Genomic DNA, 27,158 nt, shown 5'->3' on the forward strand with positions numbered 1-27,158 from the left:
TGAGGTAACTGGTGGATTCGCCCCAATAACATGTTAGTGCCGTGTGGTTTCGGCCCAATTCTACCTACAATTTCTAGTCAACTCGTACCACCCATATATAGAGTCAACACTATATAATACTATACGATATGATGCCATAAAATTTGTAAAGATTAGTATCGTTACATGTAAATCCATAATATTTATTACTTTCTTTAAAAGGGATTGTTATAATGTAATATTATAACTGTAATTAATGATAACAAATGTGGGTTTTCGCAGATTGTTATGGGAAATTTATGGTGGCTGCTGTGGACATGGTATTAATTTTTTTTATACCCCCGCTTGAGACACGAAATAAGAGTTCGATCAAAAAATAAAATAGGAGGTGCATTATGTAATAAAGAATTTGTGAAAGTATCATTAAATTTTATTCAGTGGTATAGGAGGACTTGCGGATAAAGTATGGGTACCCTTCAACATCATAAAAAGGATGGCAATGTCCATGATTTGAGAAGAGAAACCTGAAATATGTGTCCGATCAAAAAGTAAAATAGTAGGTGCACAATGGAAATATCTGAAAGTCTCATCATTTCATTCAGTGGTATAAGAGGAGTTGCGGATAAGAGATGGGTACCACAAAGCGTAACAGACGGACGGACGGACAGACCGATTACTATATACCCTATATCATCCCGCTTTTCAAGCATAGTATATAATAAGTGCACTCAGCTGCCAGCTGAAAGACCAGCAAATTGTGCATGAAATTAAATAATGAAACGAAGGTATAACCCGTGAAAACATAATGTTCCTCGCAAGAACGTTTGAATCGAGAAAGAACGATTTTTCAAATTCGGGGGAATGACTTGATAATTTGAGAAAACTTATTATACCCCCACTTGAAAAGTGGGAGGGTATATAGTAATCGTGATGTCCGTCCATCCGTCTGTTCGTCCGCCTGTTACGCTTTGGGGTCACCCATCTCTCATCCGCTACTCCTCTTACACCACTGAAATTTGATGAGACTTTCAGACAATCTTTATTCCATAATGCCATTGTGACCTCCTATTTTACTTTTTGATCTTAGGGAACGAATTTTTATTTCGTGGGTCCAATAGCAGCCACCGTAATTTTCGGGGTCTTTTTTGTACCATACTAATTATTTTCAATATGCATTAAATCTGTACTATAACCCCCCCCCCCCTCCTCAACATGCACAATAAAAACGTTTGACGACCTTTAGTAAATAGTGCCCCCAACTTAACGATAAAGAGTAACCCACCCACCCCCCATTTTTTCCCGTTCAACTTTTGCTGTTTATTTGAATTTCATCTGCAATTCATCAAATTCTTTTGATATGATTTATATAGAAATTTATATAAACAATTAATTTTGATTTTACTGTGCCGAGTGAAATGTATGAATCCTTCGGAACACCAAAAAGAACAAAACAAGAGACCCATGGGCCACATCGCTCACCTGATCACTGTGGCTAAGAAGAACGCAAAAATCAATCCAGTATTAAAAAGCTTATGAATGCATGCATAAGTTTTCCCAACCTTCCTTTAATAAGGTGGTATAATGATATGAATTACCTTGAATCTACACTAAAAATGCTAATATATTTCTTTGATTTATTGCGGCTTTTTATGCCCCCGTAAACGAAGTTTCGTGGGTATAAAGTTTTTGTCCTTTCCGTCCGCCTGTCTGTCCGTCTGTTTGTCCGCAAAAACTTAACCTTGTCCATAACTTTTGACTGGGTGGGACTATGGCTTTCATATTTCACAGATGTATTCTTTTTGATTCTTTTCTTTGGGTACCAACAAAGAATGGAGGCGTACAAGGCGAGGACAATCCCCCGCTCTGAGAAAAGACATTTCTCAATTCTAAAAGTTATATTTTTCAAAATTGTATTGTTTATATCATTTTTTACACATTTAATTCTGTATTTCATTGTTTTAATATTTTATTAATAATTTATTTTTCATTCATGTTTTTAATATATGTGAAAACAAAAAGAAAAAGCTTCTCGTATGATTCGAACTCTCTCCATAGCGCAGGGATTGGTCCAAGATCGACCGCTTTAACCACTTCGCTACGAAGTCTGTCAGTGTGATTTAAATGAACGGGTTTGTTGAAGCGTAAATTTTTTCAGAAATTTTCGATTTTCATATACATGATATAGAATGGGTTCAGATTCCATTTTTTGGACAAATGAAATAGATTTAGCATTTACGTGACAAAACCTTTCTTTGGATACCAACAACTTTGACCCTTTGACCTTGGAGTTTGACCTACTTAAAAACAATTAACCTAGGTATTTTTTGAACGGTTAGGGCTAGTGCTTTCGTACTACTCCTATGTAATATTTGTGACAAGGTCTTTCTTTAGAAACCAACAACTTTGACCCTTTAACTTTGAGTTTGACCTACCTTATCCGTTGGCCATAACTTCCGAACAAGTGGTCGAATGGTGTTAGTTTTTTTCTTCAAATTTGTATCATTCCTTGTGAGAAGACCTTACTTTGGGTATCAACATGTTTGATTTGCATTTTAGAAAATTTAACCTTCGCTCTGTTGCCTTACCCCGATTCTTCGATTACGGGGCATTAAAAAAAACATTTATCAGTTTAGTATTGAAAAGCTAAAATGCATAAGTAGTCCCAACCTACCCCTAAAAAGGATGGGTGGGTGGGGTGGGGGTTATGATTTGAACAAAATTGAATCTATACTACCTAAGGATGCTTGCATATTTTTTTGACTAGCTGTGACTTTATTCCTTCTAGTTTTGAAATTTCATTGTGGCCCCATCCTACCTCGGGGTCATAATTTGAACAAAATTGAACTTTCATTTCCCCCCCCCCCCTGCAACCCCTGATGGTCATGATTTGAACAAATTTGAACCTACACCATCCGAGGATGCTTCCATATAAACATGACCAATCATTGCTTTGCTGTTCTTGAGAATAAGCTTTTCCCCATTTTCTCCATTATACTCCTATGTTTAAACTTTGATCGTCCATTGTGACCGCATCCTCACCCCGGGGTAATGATTTAAACAAAATTAAATCTACACAACCTGAGGATCATTTCTCATAAAAATATTCAATCATAGCTTTGTGTTCCTGAGAAGATTTTTCCTATGTATAACTTTGTTCGTCCAATGTGGCCCCATCCTATTCCCAGGGGTCATGATTTGATAAAAAAAAAAATGAATTTACACTACCTGACACAGATTCCACACGAGTTTCATATTTCCTGGCCCAGCGGTTGTTGAGAAGAATTTTAAAACATGCTACCAAATTGTCACTATTTCTTAATTATCTCCCCTTGAAAGAGGGTTTGACCCTTCATTTAAACAAAGAAAATGGTCGTTTTAGATGGCCATTCGGCAGGAATAGTAGCTCATAAAAAGAATTTTAAAATGTACCATTGATTTATACATTTTTTTTCAAAGCCTAGCCATTGACTGTGTTGACGGTGAATGTAATATGGGCAAATATTCGGTTGAATATGTTCGATTTTATTCAAATATGCACCTGAATACAATGTATAGGTATACGAATTGAATGAAGCAAAAGTCGGCTCTTTTGTCAATAATTTTGTAGTTTCTGGGTCTTTTCTCCATGAATTTGAAACGCGTAATCAGTGTATTTTTTAACTCTAAAATTCATTCTAGTTGTTTCGAAAATGGAGAAACGACCCAGAAATACCAAAATCTAAACTTTCCACCCACTCCCTTATTCATGTATACATAAACTACAGCCAATGATATACATGTACATGTTTTTTATTGGGGGATTGAAGGTTCGACTGGGTTGGCTCAGGGGGAAATCACATTGTATATCGTTGAGTATGACCCCTTTCCCATCGGAAAAAATGAATCCGATTTTGGATTTCTCTGGTGTCAATCCTACGCTAAGGGTCATTTTTCGCCGGTCGGTGAAAATTCTACTTTAGAGCCTATTTTCTGATTTTATTTTACCCGGAGGAGGAGGAGGTTACTCCACAGCCAGTTTTTCGGAGGGTACCATTTTAAGGCAAATGCCTACTCTACAAGACCCGTATCAAAATAGACCATAGAAGGCTGTGGAATAGAACTTCGACTTAAAGGCTTCTTAAGATACCGTTCAGGAACAAAGGTGTTATATACAGACACTGTATGCAATATTTTTGCTTCTAGAGACTAGGGCTGGGTATTGGCCAGATTTCATATTGCGATATTTTTAACTGTATTGCGATATGTATTGCAATGTTTTCAATGTAATTAAAATGGCATTTTCTTACTATATTTACTCTAATTTACATGCAGAATGTACATAACTATGATAATAACCATCAGGGAAAAAAAATCTTGTTGATTTCATTTAAGTTATGCCCTGAAATACTCCCAAAAAACAACTTTTGCCTTACTGTTTGGCTTAAAAACAAACCTTTCACATCCATTTATATATATTTAATGATAAAATTCTTTAAGCATATTGCCAGTATGTCGATATTACAAAATCGTATTGCAATACAATATTTTTCGTCATTGTATTGCAATATATTGAAATATCAATATTTTTGCCTAGCCCTACTAGAGACGTTTATTTAAAAAAAAAGTCCTTGTACGAAAGCCTACATGGATCAAATTAGAAAAATTAAGTCGTAATAACGACTTTTTTCTCGTTATTACGACTTTTCTAAGTCGTAATAACGATTTTTTAATGAACTCGTTATTACGACTTTCTTAAGTCGTAATAACGACTTTTTATCTCGTTATAACGACTTTCTTAAGTCGTAATAACTTTTTTTAACGACTTTTTATCTCGTATCTTGTAATAACGGCTTTTTATTTCAGCACAGTGTAGTGTTATACGAAAATTTACCCCAAAAATTTTGAATTAAGTCGTAATAACGACTTTTTATCTTATAATAATGACTTTTTATCTTGTTATTACGACTTTCCTAAGTCAAATAACGACTTTTTATCTCGTTATTACGACTTCCTTAAGTCGTAATAACGACTTTCATAAGTCGTAATAGCGACTTTTTATCTCGTAATAACGACTTTTTAAAGTCGTAATAACGACTTTTTACTCAGTATCTTGTAATAATGACTTTTTATCTCGTTATTACGACTTTATAAGTTGTAATGCCGACTTTTTATCTCATTATAATGACTTTTTATCTCGTAATTACGACTTTCCTAAGTCAAATAACGACTTTTTATCTCGTTATTACGACTTTCTTAACCACTGGGCCAGGAAAGATTAAAATCATGAGGAATGATCCTCAGGTAGCGAAGATTCAAGTTTGTCCAATCATGACCCTTGGGGGTAGGATAGGGCCACAATGGGGTATCAAAGTTTAACATATTCATCATCAGGTAGCGAAGATTCAAGTTTGTCCAATCATGACCTCCGGGGGTAGGGTGGGGCCACAATGTGGTATCAAAGTTCAACATAAGAATACATAGGAAAAACCTTACAAAATCTTCTCAACATTCACTTGGCCAGGAAAGATGAAACTCATGCAGAAGCATATTTTGAACAGGAAGATTTAATTTTGTTCAAATCATGACCCCTTGGGCAAGGGTGTGGCCACAATGGGTGATCAAGGTTTTACATAGGAATGCATGGTAAAAATCGCTAAAATTCTTCACAAAGCCATCATGATGATTAATCATCAATTTAAAAGTATATAAAAAGGTAAAGTAGATTTGAAATTCAGGAGAATAGAGTAGCCATAAAGTGGACAAATGAATACACAGGCTATATCAATAAAAATTTTCCATCTTATAAACAACAAAACCATAATGTGTCACAAAAGCATTCAAGGAAGTGTAGATTTAAGTTTGTTTAAATACCCCCTCCCCTCCCCAGAACCTATTTTTATAATACATGTATTTAAACTTTTCATTCAATACTGAAATAATTTGCTTTTACCTAGCCAGTTGCTCAGGTGAGCAATGTGGCCCCTGGGCCTCTTGTTTGTATCCACATCCAATTTTCACCGTTCTTGAATACATGTATATTGTAGTAAAGAACTCCTGAATTTTCTCCTTAACTGCTGTTAATATTAAATGAGTGAAAAACGAGGCTTGACAGAACATTAACTAGAACCTGCTATGTATCTTTTTATGGATTTTTATGAAGTTTAGGAATATTCATGGTGAGGTGCAAGAATGTAATATGCCAACAGCAAAGACAATAAAAAAAATGATGCCTTTCAAACTTATTTTATTTTCATGAATAACAGTCTACTACATGTTAATGAGAAAAGCAAGCTGGTGTATATAAAAAGCAATAATAAAAGTTGTACTGTAAAGGCCTATCAAAAATATTGTTTACAACACCCCATTAAAATTTCCATTACCAGATCATACAAACAATAATATGGAATGTATTCATATACATGTACTTAACAAATGAAGGCTTGATAATGCACAAAAAATATTTCAAAAAAGATAACATAATTACTCCATTCATTAAGTTTCTGAAAATGGGAGCATATTGATGGCTAAATACATGTAAATACTGTATACAGGGAAATTTTCGCCCCCGTTTTATTTTTGCCCCTTTCACCCTACCCTTGGATGGGCGAATTAAAAATGGAGTGAATTCAAAGAACAAACCGTTACCAATCTTAAATGTTCAATTTGTCATTTTATTGTAATCCCTTACATTTGTCTATGTTATAAATGAACTGCATTTAGAATCTTTTCTATTGTGTAAATTGTCTAGTACACTTTCATTATAGTGAAATTCAAATATTACGGTACATAATGCAATAGTTGTTTTGATCCTGAGATCTGTATGGGTGCATTAACAGATATGATATACAGTGTGCAATACCTGGACTCACAGAGTCAGTGATATAATTTATCAAAACAATTATTAGAAAATCAATAAAGTTTAAAATTTAAATGGGGTATATCATTTTCTTCTTTTTCAATAGTTTAATACTTTTCAATTATATGTTTATTTTTGCCCCCAACCTCCCTCCATGTGAGGCCATAAAAAAAAAAAAATTATGTCTGAGGAGGGTTGAATTTAACAATTTTTTCCAATAATTTGAGTTTTACAAAAATACAGATATAGACTCTTGGGATTTAGACAGATAACAACTAATAATACCATGATGATAATAATAAGAGCAATTTTTTTTACGTTTAAGGACATATGCAACATAGTTTGAACTTTTTTGTCTTTTTCTAGTTGAAGAATTCCAATTCTTGGAGGAACTGTATTCTGCATTTTAATGTCTTATATGGTGTTTTACACTTCTTCTCAAACAATTTTGGATAAAAGAGACATCTATAATATATGTTGAGCAATTTTATATATATCTTTCTTTTAATCACCCAAGAATACTGAGTATTCATCAATTGCTATCTTTCAAAAACCCCTGGTAATGCCTGCTGATTTTTTGTCTATGAATATCTGATGACACTATAATCTTAAATTAAGAATATTTTGAAAAGTTATCAGTAGGTAAAGTACATTGCATATGTCCTTAAAATACCGTAAAAGAATATTTGCTATATTTTTTAACTTTTTCTTTTACATAAATTTATATGACGTACATACTGCAAAGAGCTTCAGTTTATCATAACAATAATAAATTGACAGATCCTCAAAAAATTAGATTCCAACATTGGAAATCAAAATAATTTTAGTCTCTGAAAGGAAACAATGCTGATACAGCAAAATCACAAATTTTCGTTGGGTGGTAATTTTCAGTATGAAGAAACCCATGAATTCAAGTCCACCACATAATATAAAATGTTACATACATGACTTCTCAACAATTCTTCATCTATGGAATTCAATCCCCACGAACTCAAGGGTTTTTTTTTCCCTCAAACCTTGAAAATATGTACACGTAATTTTATAATAGCTTGTAAAATATATAAAACATTCTTTTCATTTTAAAATAGAAATGAATAAACAAAAGGTTCAGTAAAAGAAATGGACAGAGTACAGTATATAATGTGTAGTGGATAAAAAATACAAGTATACTTGTATGTTTGCCAAATTATTAGGCATGAACCCCATCTTAAATAACATAACAATTTTTATTAAGTCATATTGCTCATTTATAAACAAACATAAGAATAGTATGTCAGGTAGAATGCATTACTAATACATGTACATGTATTTTAATTTTAATACATATATCCTTAAATTTTTTACTTGCAAAAATACAGTACATAAGATATTAAAACAGATTAAAATTGTTTGTTCTTTATAATGTAAAAGCACAAATATTCCTAGATTAAATTTTGCTTATTTCATTGTTAACAATTATCAAAGAAATTTAATCCCACACGGAATTTTTATATGACTATATATTAAATAAGGTTCCTTTCAAAACAATGAAACTGAATGCCCACAAATCTATTTTAGGTGACAAATCAACAAAATGTTATCCAACAAAAATTTGTTGTCTACAATATATCTGTATTAATTTCTTTTATAGATAATATACATGGATCTTTTTCTTCAACAGCATCTTATTTTTGTGAGATATAAACTTTGCTATTCATGGGGCCATGAAGTTCCTTCAAAATGCAACTTGGAATAACTTAAGATACATTAAACAAAATACACGAACACACACAGAAAAACTTATTTCATCAGAAGAGTTTATCCTGATAAGCCTACAAGCTTTATAACTTAGTGTACAAAAACAAATAAATATAAAAACCAATATCAGGCCCCATGATCATGATTGCACTCAAGTCAAACTGTCAATATCATCTGTTAGAAGTTTCTGAATTGTAAACTGAAATTATAAATTTGCAGATAAAAGTTAGATGAAGATAGAAATACTGATTCAGAATGACATTTTTATATCAGATCATTAACTTCAACATAATTCCAGTGCAAAAAAAAAATGTTCTGACTTAATCTTGCAATATCTTTCATGATCTGGAGCCAGATATAATACCTGTAAACATTTTACGAAAAGATATGAGTATTTGCTAGGTGTGCAAAGGTGTACAAAGATACATGATACTCCTCAAAACTGAACTCAGAAGAGAAGCCACCCAGATACCAGTGTTTACAAGGTGTACCGTATATACTCGCGTATAAGTCAGATTTTTGGGAGTTAATCTCTTGTCCAAAACTCTATGTCTGACTTATAGGCGAGCTATAATATGAATGGTATTATATGAGGTCAGTCCCTCTGATATATAAGCCTATTAAATACAACCGACTTATAGGCGAGTATATACGGTATTCTGCCTGTTTCATCCACAAGAGGCCTGAGCAATGGCTGTAGGGCTGACTTGGTTGACTGACATTCTCTACAATATCTGAACCAGATGTTTTCTTTCTATGTGTTGTTATACGTTGATCTCAAGGAGAGCTGCTACCTGAATGTAGGGCTAAAAGAAACAAAAGAAATGAAAAACCATCACTCGAGAGATCATTGAACTTTCATCTCTTTATATTAAAGGCTCATGGACCACAAAGCTCACTCAAGTTGCATTTATATGCCCAAGTGGCTAAAGATCAGGGGACACATACTTGTCCCATGTCCTTCCGAGCTGTTTGAAAAAAAAAAACTTTTCATATTTGACTGTGGCTTTTGAACATCATATGCACTTTCATTCAATAAGAGGCTCATGAGCCTTATAGGTCTCCTGAGCATCATTTAACAACTTTCCAACAACCGAATTTGGTTCATGTTTTTAACCAGAGGCCATATGACATTCACAATTTTGAAAGAGGCATCATTACTCATTATAACTATACACTTAGAATGCTTAATTTAGTTAATGAATACTCATAGGTCACACAATAAAATCGACATAAGATTCGGAGTATATAATAATTTTAAGGTGAGTCTCTAAAATATAAGAGAAGAAATACAAAAAAATTTCAGCTAATCAATTAAAAATTGGCAAAATTGACCCCCCTCGCTGGATCCCTTGACCCTGGGGCCATAATTTTCATAATTTTGGAAAAGGCACATAAATTTGATCAATACATGTACCAAGGAGCAGACTTCAAAATATTCCTTTCAGTATCTAATCATTATGATCTATTTATTCCTTGTGACAAGAGCTTTCCTTGAGTATCAGTTATTTTGACCCGTTAACCTTAACCTTGGATTTTGACCTACTCTGGCCATGTTTTGAAAAGTTGATGCTGGAACTTTCAAATTTCACATGTGCCCTCCTTGTGACAAGACCTTCCCTTACATGCCAACAGTTCTAACCTTTAATTTGTCCTTACACTTAAGAGTTTGACCTACTATTGAAAAAAAAAAGTTAACCATAGCTGGAACTCAAGGTTTAGGGTTATACCGTATATACTCGCCTATAAGTCGGTATTTTGGGAGTTAAATATTGGTCTAAAACTCTATGTCCGACTTATAGGCGAATCATAAAGAGATTGGTATTTTTCTGGAGGGTGAAATGTAGCATCTTATTTGCATTTCCAATGATTGTCGAAGAAAATGTCTGGATATATGTGATAATTTATGTATTCTTAGATTATATAGATAAAGTACAAGTATTTACATATTTTAATAATTTTACTTGTATTTTAAGCGAGCATTGCCGTTTTGTTTAATAATTTAAGATTAAATATCAGTGTCATTTCGAAAAATATTAATTGAAACCAGGTTAAAACATTAATGGATTTACTTGAAATTGTCACAAGATTTTGGCAAAAATTTGTACCGACTTATAAGCGGGTCAATAGCAAATCCCTCCAAAATAACGTCAAAAAATACAACCGACTTATAGGCGGACAGACTTATAGGCGAGTATATACAGTAGTTGGATGGATAGAGCTTAAAGCTAAAGTTTTCATATTTTACATGTGTTCTCTTTGTGACACAGAGTACCCCCTTAAATGTTTCATTTACTTTTAACCCTTCGACCATGGAGTTTGTCCTACTTTTGTAAAACTTTAACGTTGGCCATCAAGCTAGGGCTTTCATATTTCACATGCATCGTATTCCACTCAAACATGACTCAAATGTGAAGAAATCGTAATGATTACAATGATTCAGATTTACAGAATAGAAAGTAGAATTTACCTTGGCAAAGGTGAGGTAGTACTGGAAACTTTTTTCCTGACAAGGCCCTAAAAAAAATTAATTCGTATAATGTTCTTATAAATAAACATTTCACTAGGGTAGACTTAATGACCTGTTTAAATTTCATAATTAATTTTTCTAATATACATATGCATACAATCAGGTTAAAAACTGTAAGCTATGACTAGATGAAAAATGCCAGTACTGCCCAGTAACCAAGTCTAAGAGAGTCACATGGTACTGAAACATCAAGGTGTCAATTCTTAACAAGTTGATTGTAAGAATAAAATGAATAGGTTTGGTGTTGATCACTCTCCTGATAAATTGCACAATCTTAAAACTCTTCTCTAAGCTTCTTAGAATCATAATCATTTAGATAATGTCTTGAAATTTCAAATTTAGGACACCTTGACCTACTTTTTTATTAACATACTCTGAGATCCCAAAATGCATCAAATGACGAATAAAATGAATGATTCCAATTTTCTTCTTATCCAAATTATTCAGATAGAGCCTTTCTTGATAAGTTGGTCTCCTGATCTAATTGTCCCCTGCTTTCAGATTATTATTAATTTTTGTCTGTCTGTCCATCCCTCTTTCTGTCTGTTACAACACTTTGGTTTCCACATAATATCTCAAAAAGCCTTTTTGCATTTTGGGTGAAATTTTATATAACAACTCCCTATGGCCTAAAGAAAACCCCTATTGATTTTGAGGTCAGCAAGTCAAGGTCATAAATTCTGCTTTATACAATTTTCATTTGATATTTAACATTTGATATCTTAAGCCTTAAATAAGCTTTTGCAATGAAATTTTATATAACAACTCCCTATGGCCTAAAGAAGACCCCTATCGCTTTTGAGGTCAAAAGGTAAAAAATTTAACATTCTGTTTGTGTGCAAAACTTTCATTTCTGAGTGATATCTTAAGAAGCTTTTGCAATAAAATATTTTATAACATAACTCCTATGGCCCTGCCCTCCCCATTTAAAGCGTCCTGTCTCCAAACCCCATCACCCTCTGACTCTTCCCCTCTAGATCCAATCCACAAATGCTCTTCCTCGTTCTTAAGCGGGGGACACATATTCTCTGACTTAGCTTGTTAGTACCTAAGACAACAACTGCCAAAAATGATATTTCTAAGTCTGTTTTTGTTTTTGAAATATTAAAATATAACTGAGAAATATTACAAGTAGATCATGGTAACATAAATTTTGGTTGAAATACTCCTAGCATTCAAGAGGCATCGACTGCCATAGTTTGATGATTTGAACTAAAGCATTTTGTTGGCAGAAATATTAAAATAGAGCCATGAAATATTAAAATAAGGTCAAAATGACCTATTTTTTTGCTTGACAATCTCCAAAGAACCAAGATGAATCAAGTGACAATGTTTGATGATTCCAAGCCACTTATAATCTGAAAAATTTAAATATATATGAAATATGGTATATGAAATACTAAAAAAAGGACATTGTGACCTACTTTTTGGTTGATATAATCAAGTCATAAGGATCCATCAACAGACAATGTTTTTATGATCTTAGAATTTACAAAGTCCAAAATATGTATCTCAAACAAACCAAAAATGTATATATCTGGAAAATTAAAAAAAGTAGGTCACAGACCTACATTTTCATAAATATATAATTATATATATTTAAAGGCCTCGAGATGTATCAACTTATAGGGCTTGATGGTTGTAAGCCCCCAAAATACAATGTATATGTACAAATTAAAGCCCTTTGGCCATGGATATTCTGTGACAATTTCGATGAAAAATGACTATTACTGGGTTCTTGAAATACAGTCTACATTCCAAAATTAAAGTTTATGCACATCACACAAATGGTCATAGCATTAAAGGTACTTGGACACAGATTTGAAGTTAATATTTTCTCATTTTTTCTGTATAATATCACGAATTATATATTTTAATAGCATTTCACACAAAAATTAATTAAAAATCTTATTTCATTTAAAAGTTATTAAAACTTTAAATTTTTTGGTGGGTTTGATTGACACATCCTTGCACTTTCACAAATTTTAACTTTATTCTTAATCCTTAGGAAAAGTGGCAATTTTGATGTGTTTTAATGAGAAATATTAAAACTTTTATCAAGAAAAATAATTTTATTCAGAGTAGAAATGTTAGAAAGCAAAACACCTTCACAAGTATCGTCATTCCGAACTAAGAGATGCGTACAGAGTTTAGCAAATCGAGCACACTCGTGTTATGTACATAGTTTTTGTAAACAGGGCTCGAGTTCTGTTATTGTTTATATTTAGAATTCACCGGGTGCGTTCAATCGTTCACAGTCTGCTTACCACAACTGCACGGACTGACAATATATTGTGTGTTTGTTTTGCTTTCGAACGTGTCTACTCTGAATTTTCTGGATTATAGTATTAATATTTTTCATTTATATAAAACGAGATTGCCACTTTTCCTAAGGATTAAGAATAAAATTAAATTTGTGAGAGTGCAAGGATATGTCAATCAAACCCGCCGAAAAATTTGAAATTTCAGTATCTTTTAAACGAAATAAGATTTTTAATTAATTTTTGTGTGAAATGCTTTTAAAATATATAAGTCGTAATATTATAGAAAAAATAATAACTTAAAATCTGTGTCCAAGTACCTTTAACTCTTTGAGTCTTTGGCTCAGTAGAGCTATAACAATTAGTATTATGAAAAAAATCCTGAAATAAATTAAGGAGCTGCTTCACATATACTGTAGACATTTTGCTTCATATATACTATAGACATTTTTTGTTGTTGTTGTATAGTTATTTATGTATTTTGGAGAAAGCAACAAAATGAATTCAAACACATTACTTTAATTTTTCATACAAAGAGAGACTGTGTTCCATAATTATTTTACTGGTACTCTCTCTCTCTAGTGTGGAGGCTAAGGTGGATTAACCTTCCTAACTTCATAAATTGCTTTGCAAGTTACCAAGATACAAGACATAGAGCATTTTTAAGCCTAGCTCAATGTCTAAATCTGAAAACATGATGAGATGAGATTTTTAAAACTTATTTTAGAATATCAACTTGGTTATACAGACCTGTAACACTGCTGCCGTTTGGCACCAGAATTTGTGTGGCTATACCATCACATGAGAAGAAAATGCAATAAAGAACCTTCTTTGTGCTTTTGTTTTTTTTGGTAACTACAGGCCTTCTGCTATGTTTAATTAGCTATGTTTGTTTGTGTGTTTTTTTTCTTACTGGTTTGAAATAGTGAACTCATGTTTCATTGCCATAACAATGTTTGAACAATTGTAAAATTAGTTAAAAAAAAAAACTGCCACCTACGGTTGACACTGTTATTTCATTATTTACGTGATATACAAAATCTTAGGAATTTTCATTTGAAATTAACGAAAAGTAATGAAAATTAATCCACATGAAATCATGCATTTTCAATCCAAAAGAACAAGGATTTTTTTCCAACATAATTAAATATGTCTACAGTATATGCAACATATGTTATTTCTTGAAATATACAAACACACACACAAAACTTTATTCTAAAAGATACAACCAGTGCTTTATAAATTTTCATGTAAGTTACAGTTCTATCAAATATATTTTTACATTTTAGATCAAAGGTTTTACTCTATTCAAAATAAAGAAAAATAATTTTAAATATTTACAATTTTGGAAGAGTATCCGTAAATTAGAAAAATGACACGATTTGTGTTTAGATTATAGAGAAATACATACAGTCCAAATATATAATGTGTTTTCCAAAGAATGCTATTTTCAGTTGTATAAACAATGTATACAGAAATAAAAATAATGTGAAAAATAATAAACAGCATTCACAAGTACTAGTAAAAGCAATAAAGAAATGCAAGCTCAAATTAATTTGAACAATCTTTGTAACATGACATAAACTCCACAGAAATGTCATGACTCTTAGTAATAACATGACTTACAAGATTCACTTGTGTTTGTTTGAAATTGAGATGAGCATACAACAGGACCCCAATATCTTTATGGCCTGCATCCATGGCTATTTTCAGAGGAGTGCAGTTTTCCTACAGGAATACAACATCATGCATATACAACATAAAATGGCATAATATACAGCTCTATCACATGTTTATATACATCCCCCTCTAACCATTATCTACAAATCTTCCTGAAATTACTTTTTTCTATAAACAACACCTTAACACAGTATAATATTGATGATATGTTATACAACATAGATTCTGATTAGAAAAACAAAAGGGTCCTGATAAAAAACAATTTTTGAAACAATAGAATTCTATAGAAACATGTGATAAAAAGGATCTCCTTTGTATTGTGATTGAATATGATTGTCATTCCACTTGTATGTGTTTTCTATCTCTTTGTCAATGACTCCATGATACAAAACAAACAACTTGGATTAAAATTATTACAAGTCACAAATCATGGGAAATCCTTTATATACCGGGTATACTGAATGCTGTCTTAATAGTGCTGAATTTCTTCAGTTTTGTGCAGGACCATCACCTTGTTCCTGGGGGTGTTGGGGGTATTACCCCTTCCATTAATTGATGCCAAAATTTCTGTATATACATGTATGGACAAAATTTTGATATATTTTTTTATCCTTGGATTTCATTATTTCAAAAAAATAAAAAAACAAAAAGAACAGCAGGAGAAGGGGTTCAATTTGTTCTAAAAAGGAAATTTTAACGAATTTAAAAACATAGAAAATCGGTGCTATTAAACAGAGCTCACCTCAATGAATGTTGTCTTTAAGTAAGGCAAAGTCCAACATTAAAATACAAAATTTCTGCAATTTTGATCTGATAGTTACTTAGGAATAGACTTATCGAAAAACTTGAAACTAGTCACCCATCAAGAAAATGTAATTCAAATCCAGCATCTGAAGAAAGTTTAAAAGTATTCATCCCATGATGCCTAATCCATGCAAGATTGCTCAAAATAGGGCTTATATACCTATTTTTGAAAGAACCTGCTCCAAATTTTTTTATTCTGTTCACTCATCTGGAAAATGTGGGTCAGCATCTGCAGCAAGTCGATCAGTATGCATCCTTAGATGTGTCATCCATGCAAGTTTGGACAAGATAGGACTCAAACTTACTTAGAAATGAAACCTGCTCCAAAACCTTTAACCTGTTAATTCATCCCTAAAATGTAGGTCAGATCCAACATCTGAAGCAAGCCTGGTTGTATGCATCCTTAGATGTATCATCCATGCAAGTTTGGTCAACCTAGGGCTTATTGTTACTTGAGAAAGAGACCTGCTTCCAAAACTTTAACCTGCACCAAAAATATTAACCTGCTCCAAAAACATTAACCTGGTCATTCCTTTGCTTAAATTGCAGCATCTAAAACCATATCTTGTACATTGAAACACAATAGAAGCATCTTCCATGCATGTCTGATCAATATAGGGCATAGAAGTACTTAAAGTAATACATGCTATAACTTGTGCCAATTTAAATAAGGCTGGAAATTTATATATTTTGTTTACCAATAAAAGTTAAGAAAATACTGTAAATTACACCAGTAAAATTGAACGCGTTGTAGTTATCAAATTATAATTGGTATTTATAATCCTAGCAGGAGAGATATGGCTATTTTTAAATAAATCCATCACGCGACGCCGTCGCTACTTTTAGATTGATAAATAATCATGGCGTCAAGAATATTAGGTAGGCCGTCTGAGATACAACTCACTTTTGACGTGGATGGCAAGCGTCTTACTCTTAATAATTATTATATTTTAATGTAATCAGTATCAACCATCTACTCTGTTATGATGTATATTAGTCTTTTATTAATGATCATTGTCAAAATGCAACATACCTCATTGTCTATGATTTCCTGTGGACATGCGTGTCTATATATAGGCCTACTTGTTATGCACTTCCTTCATCAATATTCATGAAAAGACCGAATTTTAATTGTAGATATTGCTTAATTGTTTTGTTATTACAACGACTTCTATAGTAAATTTTGTGGAAAGTATTTTTCATTACACTTCATGTGTTTTAAATAACTTAATCATTTTGTTTCACACAAAAATTGGCATTCGTATAGCATGTATTACTTTAAAAAGAAAACTGCTCTAAAAACCTTAATCTGGGATACTGACGCCGGCACCAACACTGGTGCTGGTGGTATTATATATGCTCCCCCAAATTCGTTGAGGTGAGCTAAAAAAAAAAGAAGTGGGAGGTGAAAATTGCATCCAACATATACCTGCTTGGTATGCCCAAATGTAAAAAATTAGACACATGCTGTGATAAATATTTTACATGCAATTAAGTAAATATGATTCAAGCTACCATAAAAGATCAATTTTTGTGGATTATTGATTATGTTATAAATACTGCTTGTTTTCTGATGGCAGCCATACTTGACCAATTTAAAGGGAACTTTGAGATGTTTAAAAAAATAATTTTTATAATATAATTGCTGAAAACTTTGAAACTAAGATCTGAGGGATGCACTGGAATGTAGATATATGTACAAAGACAAAACGACTGAATTTCACTCTCGAGTTTTTAATAAAAACCTATTTTATGTCTTTGAAGGATTTTTTTCTAATTCTTAAATCAAATTTTTCAAAGATATCTTAAGACACACATTTTACCCCTCCCACAGAATTTTTTTTCAAGCCCCACCAAGAGGCAAATTTTCAAACTTATATTTAAAAAGAATTCATTTGCATTTCAACATATGAAAATTAATCTTATTTAGTTATAATGAGTTGCAATTTTTAATAAATATATAAAGTTATTCTTACAGATATCAATTTTAATGTTTTTCATTGGAAAAAAATTGAAAAACTACGATAAGCAAAACCTTACCTGATTTTAAATTCCTATAGTAAGATGCTTATAACATATCAAAAACATCAATATCTGTAAGTTACTTAACATTTTTTAAACAAAATTCTGAATTTTCAAGTGAAACATTTGTAAAACGTTGTCAAAGGTCAAATTTAAGTTTAGGGTGACAAAGTTAGAAAGGTTGTCTTTATATTATTATGTATATTTAAACATAATCAAGGATGTTTTGAGGCAATTTTGTTAAGATATAAGAAGCATACAATTTGTGTCATAATGTGACATAGCTGGTGAAGTTGAAGATCAATTGACTGACAAATTGAACATAGGAAGTATGATAGGGATACATGTATTATATCCCATTAAGTGATATGAGTAACTCTTACATTATCAGCTATAGTGGCATCACAATCGGGGTGAGCCAGCAGAATTTTGACAATTTCTGTATGACCATGTTCACATGCACACATCACCGCCGTGGAGCCTTCATTGTCTTGAGCGTTCACATTAGCACCTACATCTAACAGCATCTGTACCATCTCCTTCCTACCCTGGCTAACAGCTAACATGAGCGCTGTCTGTCCATCCTAAGAAACACAGGGTTGTAAAACTTGTGCTGTTAAAAGTATCCATATTCATGATCAGATTGCATTGGGCACTGCAATAAACTCAACAAGAGGAAAAAGACTTTCTCACACAATGATCACTTTATTCCGACCTGGATCTGAAAATCTGGGCTTGTATACAAAATAAATCAATAAGCTGTGTGAAAACTATGCTGGATAAAGAGAAAGGCTCACTTGAGTTGTAGATCAGGTGAGCTAAAACAGTCTCTCTTTCTTTCAGATGACACGCCTTATTATGACATATATCAGATAACATATGTTTGTGTATTTTTATTTTGAAAAGTTACAAAATTCTGTTAAAGAAGACAATTATCTAAGTTCTGAACTTAAGTCTGATCCTTTGACTCTTTGTCAATAAATATGAACCAATTCACCCACTGTTCATCAGATAATAAGGTTTGATAATTTAAGATCTTAAAATGTTTATGATTTGAAAACAAAAATGCATAATGCAAACAGATTGGTACACAGAAAACACTAAACCATGATACAGACTACAGACAATGGATGCATTATTACTCAAACATGCTTTCCATTCCATATTAAAGTATCTTGGATGCCATAATACAGAAATAAGAGACTGAAAGAATTATTATTCAAGCATGCTCTTCATCTCATATTACCTTGGAAGCCTTGGCATTGACATCTCCCATTGAAAACAGTCTCTGGATAACATCCTGTTGTCTGTCTGTCTGTGGGTAAGCCAATGTGGCCAGCATGGTGGCAGTGTACCCTGCTTTGTTCTGTTTGTTCAGATCAATGGCACCTGTATCCAGCAGTAAACTCACTATGTCGTAGTTACTGTGGGACACTGCATAGTGTATGGCTGTATTACCCTAAAACAACATACCATATTAACAGGTCTCATTTTTATACATAAACCTGGGAGAATTTGAATTTCAGACTATTGTTATCTCATACATCTTCTAGGACATTATCATAAATTGAAAGAAAAATATCCTTTTACAGAACTAGAGGCCCAAAGACTTTATAAGGTCACTTAATATAATACTGTAACAACTCCAGTGTCCATGTAATGGCAACTTCATCATTTAAGAATAAAGCAAAATAAATTGATGGTGGAAGGCATGTTAAACTTTACCAGAAGTCTCAGACAAGAGAGTTCTACAGGTATTACTTATGACAATGCACTGGAAACTAAGACAAGAGTCCCAAAGGTCTTTATTAAGCTACCTGTATCTGCAGTATTAATAGGAGCTTCCCAATAAGATATTTCTTACATTATCGTCCTGTAGATTCACAATATACTGGAGACAGGCCTTGGAGATTTCATTGAAGCTGGAGAGGAAGTCTTCCACTTGATTGGGGTCTGACAGCTTGTGACTGGAGGCCTTAAACCAATGTTTTTTAATTGTTTCAACACTGGCATTCTGTAAAAAATGAAGACAATCTTTTCTTACTTTTCCAGTAATAAATAGAACAATCAATGAATAAATCTATTTTATGGTTGAATTGATGAATTTTTTAATTCTTACTCAGGATAAAAAATTTTACAAACAAATTAGGTTATTGTAATATAGAATTTAACAAAAATATCAAGGAGAGGACGTTCTAAGTATTAAGTACTTGTGTCCAATCCTTTTGTTATAACATCTTAACAATAAAATATGTTCAAACCAAACAAAAATATAAGGCAATAGGGACGTCACTGAATATTTGAGTACTTGACTATCGTTTGGTCATACAGACTATTGACTAAATTTTTTTAGTCTGTTATTCATTAAAAATTTGCTATTTAATAGTAAAATTGATATCACTAATTAAAATATATTTCTTTTTACTTAGATTGGCATTATGTAACGTAAACAATATAGTTCCCTTGACCCCATTAAATTATATGGAGTTACACCATGGAATGAAATATTGCAAAAGCTCAGTGAGTCAAGGAACAAAAATAATCACCCGAAAACCATTTTCATCTTTACGAGCATCAATATGGCCTTGTTTATGTTGTATAGAGTTATGATATGAAAGACTGAAAATTTTTATGAAGTGTTGTCCTGTTGGAAACTAGAATATTACACACAGAAAGACTAACAGACAATCAAAAATTATCCTCTGATTTTAGTAAAAGCTGGGACAATGGAGATGACAGTTTCCCTGCAGTCAAATTGTAGGTATCCTTATGTTTTGCTCTAAAAGTAACATTTACTCTATGTATGACTTACCAGTTGTTTTGTTGTGACCTCAGTGGAATCTTCTAAATACTTGGCAAGAATTTGACAGGACTCTCTCATCTCTGGCTCCAGTTCAAAACTGCAAATAAGAAGATCGACTACTAGTATGTGCAGTTGTAACTGGTCACTCTTCTAGAAAATGCAATTCCAATCCAATATCTAATTCAAGTAGTGTGCATCCTTAAATATAATCACCAATGCAAGTTTGGTCAACTTACGGCTTATAGTTGCTACAGAATAAACCTGCTCCAAATCCCTAAACATGCCCCAAAGACTGTAATTTGTATAGTTGGCTGAAAGTGCAGCGATTTCAGCAAGTTTTACAGTACTTATGTTCAACTTCATCATTTTTATACTACCACCACCATCTCATTCACAGAATCAAACTTTAACCTTTTATTTATTACATTCTCTTTGTTTTAAGATTCCCCTTGCTCCAATCTTTCCCTTGATGTAGTTTGACAGACTATTAAGTCAGAACTGAATGGTTGTGAGATAGAAGAATATTTACAATTTGGAGACATTTCGGCAGATTTAGTCCATGTCAGTATGGTTTTATTTACCTAAATTTGTTATCAATAGGGAGTTTTTCCTTTGTAACACTCAATATTTTGTGAAAAGAAAGAAAATCAAGTGCCTAGCTCTTAATTTTACATCTTTACAAAATAAATATTATTTTATCAATATTTTCACTGTAGATCACTTGCAAAAATGACACTTTAAAGTTTTATGTAGGGGAAAATTTGAAGTTTGTATCGTGGAAAATGTAGTAAACACTAATTGATATTTTTTTATCATGCTGAGATGCTATAAGTCACCTACATTTCCCTTATATTCTGATCAAACATCATTGCACCGGGAGCCCCTGATGCTATTGTAACATCATCTTTACACTGATACACAATGCTGCCCTCTCTACCGTCATAGGATCCCTCCTCGTAACTCGTGGTCGACTCCGAATCAGACCCATTCTCAGAACTCTCTTCCCCATTACTGCTAGAAGTGTAACTACTCAGAATAAGGCAAGAAAGTGCATGAATTAATATCAGCAAGCAAGCATGCACACACCAATGCATTCCCAATACAGACAGATATATAGACAAACAGCTAGAGGCCCATGGGCCACAACAATGACCTTAAGATTTAATGTGTTTCCACTACTCCTTTCTTTAATTTCCTATATACCGTATATTTCAAAGAAAAATTCTGATCCCTTAATTGGCCCCATCCTACCCCTGTGGAGCAAACATGTTGCATGAAAAATTACTTAAGGATACTTGCATTTAGGCCAAAAAAAATAATAGTCTTGTTTCCTGCTACCAGCCTGAAAAAAATAGGGTCGGTAGGTAGGAAAATTATTTTATTTTTTAAATTTATTTTATTTTTTCCAAAGGTATTTTTTGGATATGAACTACTATAAAACCAAATAAAACATGTCATAGCTAGGTCAATATTATCTTTTGAAAAGAAATTTCATGTCTTTTGATGCACAACTCAAGTGGAATTTTACAAAAGAACATATTTTAAACATATATTTCATGAAATAGAATTTGAATGTATACTTTTTTTCACTTCTGGATCATAAAATTCCTGCAATTTTCATTTTTTTTCCCCAAAAGCTAAAAAAAACTTTAGGGTCGGGAGCAAAAAAATAGGGTAGGTCGGGTAGCAGGAAACAAGACTATTTTTATTTTTGGCCTTAATGCCCTGTTCATATGGAGAGTTTCATTTGAATTTAGGTCAGACGACACATTCCTCAAATATATGTTTTGTATCTCTTGGCATTATCTAAAAATTATTCATATTTGTCATTCTCTTCCGATTTCTACATTGGTTTTAAAATGTTTTTAAATAAAAGTATTCCAAAAATGTTGATAAAGGCCATTCAGTTCATTACCCATGAGGGTTATATAAGAAAAATGCCCCTGTGGTATCTTGTCCAAATGCCTGGTATAGTACCCTAATTTTTTGTGAGGAATCTTGTTCAAGTACATTCTTCAATGACAAATTCTTAAGAAAAATTATATATTTTTGAGGAACATGTTATCTGACCTTAAACACAAATTACTGTGAATAAATTTGAACAGCATTTAATGACTTTTTGCTGTACAGATTTTCAAGCACTGGATCAAAATTCAAGCCCATCTCATGGTCAGTATGAACCTTGTTATTTCCCCTTGAAAAAGGGTGTGTTGCACTACATTTGAATTAAATCTTTCCATTGGCCAAGTGGTCATGAGAAGTCCAAATTATTCAGAGTTTACAGATGGAGAGACGCCAGACAAAATGTGATCAGACAAGCTTCCCTGATAACTTTAGCTTTCAGCTCAGAGGAGTTTAAAAATGCAGCAAATAATGCCAAACTTACCCTCCTGTTACTGTCTCAGCAAAGGTAATTCCCCTCTTGACCCCATTATCAGACTTGTTTTTCTTAATGCAGGACTTGAGAGATCTGGTGTTCATTCTATCGAAAGACATCTGATCTGAACTGTTCTGTCTGCCAGCAGCATCCACCTCTGTTTTCACACCAGCAGGCTTGATGTACTTTTCATAGTAGCTGAGTCCCCCGATATCCCTCAGCGAGTAAGTCTCCGTTATGACATGAATCTCCTCCTGATCTTCATTACTGGTCTCCACTCCAGAGGATGTATCCTCAGATGAAGCCACACGAAAGTCATCATCCTGGCTTTTACTTGTCTGCTCTCTGATAAAACTGCTTGTTACAGATGATTCTGAATGGTCATCAATGTAAGGAACAGTCGAGTGAGAGACTGAGTACACCTGGCTAGCAGAGGAATTGTCAGATTGACCTGAGGCTCTTCCAGTAAACATCCTAGCACTCTCTCCCCTATCCAACACAGTCTTGTCCATCCCATCTGCACTTTTCTTTGTGGTAATTGTTGTAATGTATGTATTTCCCCCCTTACTAGTAATTTTTTTTTCCACAACAGACTCGAGCCCCGACTGATCTACAGACTTCCCACTGCTTCTTTGATCGACTAACCTCTCATTTACATCAAATCTTGACAGGTCTGAACTACCTTCCTTAGAGTAAAGGGCAGCATTAGTTCTGTCTCCCAAGATAGAAAGTGCATTATCCGTCACAGTCCCATATCTGGCACTGGAATGTAATGTTCTTGACTCGTGTCTTTCAGAACTCATAGTACCATCTTCAAACATGGATCCAAATGACCGAGGAGTTTCCTCAGTTTTAACATCTTCTGAGCTCTCTGAACAAGTTTTTTCTTGAATGATAACAGAGGACTGAGGAAGTTCTACCACCCCTTTCTCCAGCAATGCCTTTGTCAGAGAACTTTTGTCTGTTTCTGCTGAAAGGTCATATGTATGTGTGATTTGTTTGCTCTGTTCTAAGTTCTTTTGTACCGACTCTATCAGGGTCTGGGTAACATAAGTTACCTCTTCTGTTGTCTCTTCCATCGTTGGTTCATCCTCAAACTCAACCTTTCCATCTCCGACTCCAATGGTGCACATTTTCTTTTTCTCCGTGTTACAGCCTGCATCATAAGAATTAACATTGCGACCCCGGTAGGTGATGTAAAATCCATAGTCTGAGTTTGTCAGCTCACTGATATCTGTACTACAGGATACAGTTTTCTTTTTCTTCTCCTCTGTATTACTGCCAGTGTTTCTCACCATGTCCAGGGCCAGAAACATGCGGTGCTCAGTTTGTGTGGTATCATGGTAAGTTCTCATACCTTCAGTCATAGTGCTCTTGGTTCCTTGAAAATTTTTTTCATACTGGATTGCTTTATTTTCTGTGAAGAACCTTACAGTGTTAGTTCCAGAATCTACTTTCCATCCATAATCTGTGTTCACTGCTTTGGACATCATCAAACATTGGGCATCAACTCCAATGGAGCGTGTTGGAATCGGAGGTTTTTCTACAGGACTGTCTCCTACTCCAATGGACCTGAGATACTGGTAAGTGTATTGAACTCCAGTGTCTACTTTCTCTGCTTTGAAATCACAACTCACTCCAACTGTTCTAACACTTCTATGTAGAGCTTCCTGCATTGCCTTTCTCACCTCTGCTGCTTTAATATTTATGGAAGTTAGCCATGCTTCAGAGTCCACATTGACACCAACAGACCTTGTTGTTGGTTTTTCATCATCTAGTGAGAAGGTCATACCAACATCTCTAGTAGGTACACGACAATCTACTCCAACATTTCTCCTTCCCACACTCTCTTTCCCAATAATGACTGTTCTTAATTCTTTTTCATGGATTTTCAAGCCATCTTCAAACACACTGCCATCACCAATACCCACTGATCTGGTTGGAGGTTTAGATGGCTGTTTAGCAAATGGAGCAAACACTCCTTGGTAGTGACCATGTTCTATATAATTTGTCTCACTAAACATTTTCTCATCAGAAATTGTGCATGTTGGAGATAAATCTGGCTGCAGAAGATAAACTTTAGTGATACTATGATCTCCCACCCCTACACTCTTGACTTTTGGTTTGGAGGTATTAAGTGGTGGTGATTTTGGACTGGGTGGTGGAATCACATGGTTATCTCCTACTCCAATTGTTCTTGTATTCAGTTTTTGATTCCTAGCCTTTTGTTGAAGCATAAGAAGTCTCTTTTCTTCCTTCAGCACAGATATTCGGACTTGCAGCACTGGTATGGCCTTCACCTGTTCTTCCAACTCTTTTATCCTCTGAAGACTGCTTTCCATGGTTTTTCTGATGCTTTCAATGGAGGATTTACTGATACTTGTCATAGAAGACTCCTCTGAAGGAAGATGGGTAGCCATTGTGTACTCTAGTTCCTCTGTTGTGATGTGGGTTACTGTGGAAATTTCTTCAGAGGAACTTTTACCATCACTCATTTGGGCAAAACCAGTAACTTTAACAGGCACCAGATTGTAAGTATCACTGGCCATTGTACCTATGGAAGACAGGGACTCTTTAGAATCTGACCTTCCCAAGGAGTAATTCTGAAAGGTCATTTCATCCTCAACATTTTGACCTCTATAGGTATTGGACATTGGAAATGTGTTGAAGTGTTGATTGGTTGAGGAACTTGTTTCATCATTACGGTTAATTAACTGGGAATGTGCTTCAGTGGAATAAATCATAGAATCTATGGAATGTAAAGTTTGGTCCACTGAGGAATCTATTTCATCTAACACTTTGTTAGTTGCTGAGTCCTTGTATTCAATACTTTTTAGGAATGCAGTTGCCTGCACATTGATATTTTGTACAAGATCTGGTGGGGGATTCGATTGTTCTTCATTCTCTTGTTGCTGTAAGAAGAACTCCATGGACTTCCTTAGCTTGCGTTTCTCTCTCTGAATTCTTTTTAATTTTGTCAGATCTGATCCATCAGCCAAATTTTCACAGTATGCTACAAAATCTAAGTCCACATGGTAACCATAGGGACAGCAGGAGCACTTGTCCCCTTCATTAATCATCTCCACCTGATGTACTCTCTGTCTGTGGAAGCCGTTTCCTATAATTTAATAGAAATGCTCTATAATGATTGAAAAAAATTGTCATTTATATGGTATGAATACTCAGAATGAATACTGTAGTGAACTCAAATACTGAATTTTTATTTGTACTAATTACTTATTCTATCTACTTTCACATTATTAAATGTGTCTGCTCCTTGGCCAGCAAAAAGCAGAAATTATTTCAGCCTTGCCCTACCCCCAGGGGTCATGATTTGAATAATTTAGAATCTACACTACCCCCGGATGCTTACTCGTAAATTTCAGTTTTTCTGGCTGAGTGCTTATTGAGAAGAAGATTTTTAAATGACCCACTGTATTTTTGTCATTTATTGATTATCTCTCCTTGTAATGAAAAAAACAGTAACAATAAAGATGTCATATTTTTTATGCCTCCGTAATTAAAGATTCGGAGGTATATAGTTTTTGTCATGCCAATCTGTCTGTCTTTTGTCTCTTTGTCAGCAAAAACCTTGCCCAAATCTTTTGATTTAGTGGAGCTATGACAATCATATTTCAGATGTGTATTCATTGTGACAAGACCCTCCTTTGGGTATCACCAAATTTGACCTTGACCTTGGAGTTTAACACACTTTTACACATAAATTCCAAACTTTTACTTTCGTCATAACTTTTGAACGGTAGATACCAGGACTTTCACATTTCATATATATATTCTTTATGTCAACATCTTTAATTAGACCCAATAACTTTGACCTTTTGACCTGACCTTGGAGATTTACGCACTTTCAAAAAACTTTAACCTCTGCAATAACTTTTGAACAGTAAGGCTTTCACATGTATACTTCACATATTTAATCTTTGAGACAAGACCTTGGATACCAATAACTTTGATCCTTTGACCTTGACCCTGGAGGTTGACCTACATTCAAAAACTTATTCTTGGTTTCTATTTGATCTTGACAATGTCACTTGTGAGCATTTTTAACTTGTGAATTACATTTAGTTGTTGTCAGGACAGGAAGTCTAGACAAAATCTTGTTCTAAGTG

The 27,158-nt window shown here is 33.6% G+C and overlaps 1 protein-coding gene across 5 annotated transcripts in view; it reads right to left on the reverse strand.

The window, feature by feature from the left end:
- Positions 1–7,517: 7,517 nt before the first annotated feature.
- Positions 7,518–27,158, reverse strand: part of LOC134230741 (uncharacterized) — a 32,470-nt gene continuing 12,829 nt past the window's right edge. The window contains exons 3-11 of one of the 5 annotated variants that reach the window (XM_062712579.1): positions 23,038–26,146; positions 21,492–21,662; positions 20,661–20,748; positions 19,713–19,862; positions 19,095–19,307; positions 18,232–18,432; positions 14,969–15,070; positions 11,022–11,068; positions 7,518–9,357 (exon numbers count right to left, since the gene is read on the reverse strand). In XM_062712579.1, the coding sequence (XP_062568563.1) occupies positions 9,342–9,357; positions 11,022–11,068; positions 14,969–15,070; positions 18,232–18,432; positions 19,095–19,307; positions 19,713–19,862; positions 20,661–20,748; positions 21,492–21,662; positions 23,038–26,146 (4,097 nt within the window). In that variant the 3' untranslated portion in view covers positions 7,518–9,341. Of the gene's footprint in view, positions 9,358–11,021; positions 11,069–14,968; positions 15,071–18,231; positions 18,433–19,094; positions 19,308–19,712; positions 19,863–20,660; positions 20,749–21,491; positions 21,678–23,037; positions 26,147–27,158 lie in introns of all 5 variants that reach the window. The other 4 variants (XM_062712578.1, XM_062712576.1, XM_062712580.1 and 1 more) reach the window with 4 other exon arrangements.

The sequence above is a fragment of the Saccostrea cucullata genome, unplaced genomic scaffold, assembly GCF_032062105.1.
Source record: "Saccostrea cucullata isolate Sc308-1 unplaced genomic scaffold, CSIRO_AGI_Scuc_v1 ctg520, whole genome shotgun sequence".
In the NCBI taxonomy this organism is placed as follows: domain Eukaryota; kingdom Metazoa; phylum Mollusca; class Bivalvia; order Ostreida; family Ostreidae; genus Saccostrea; species Saccostrea cuccullata.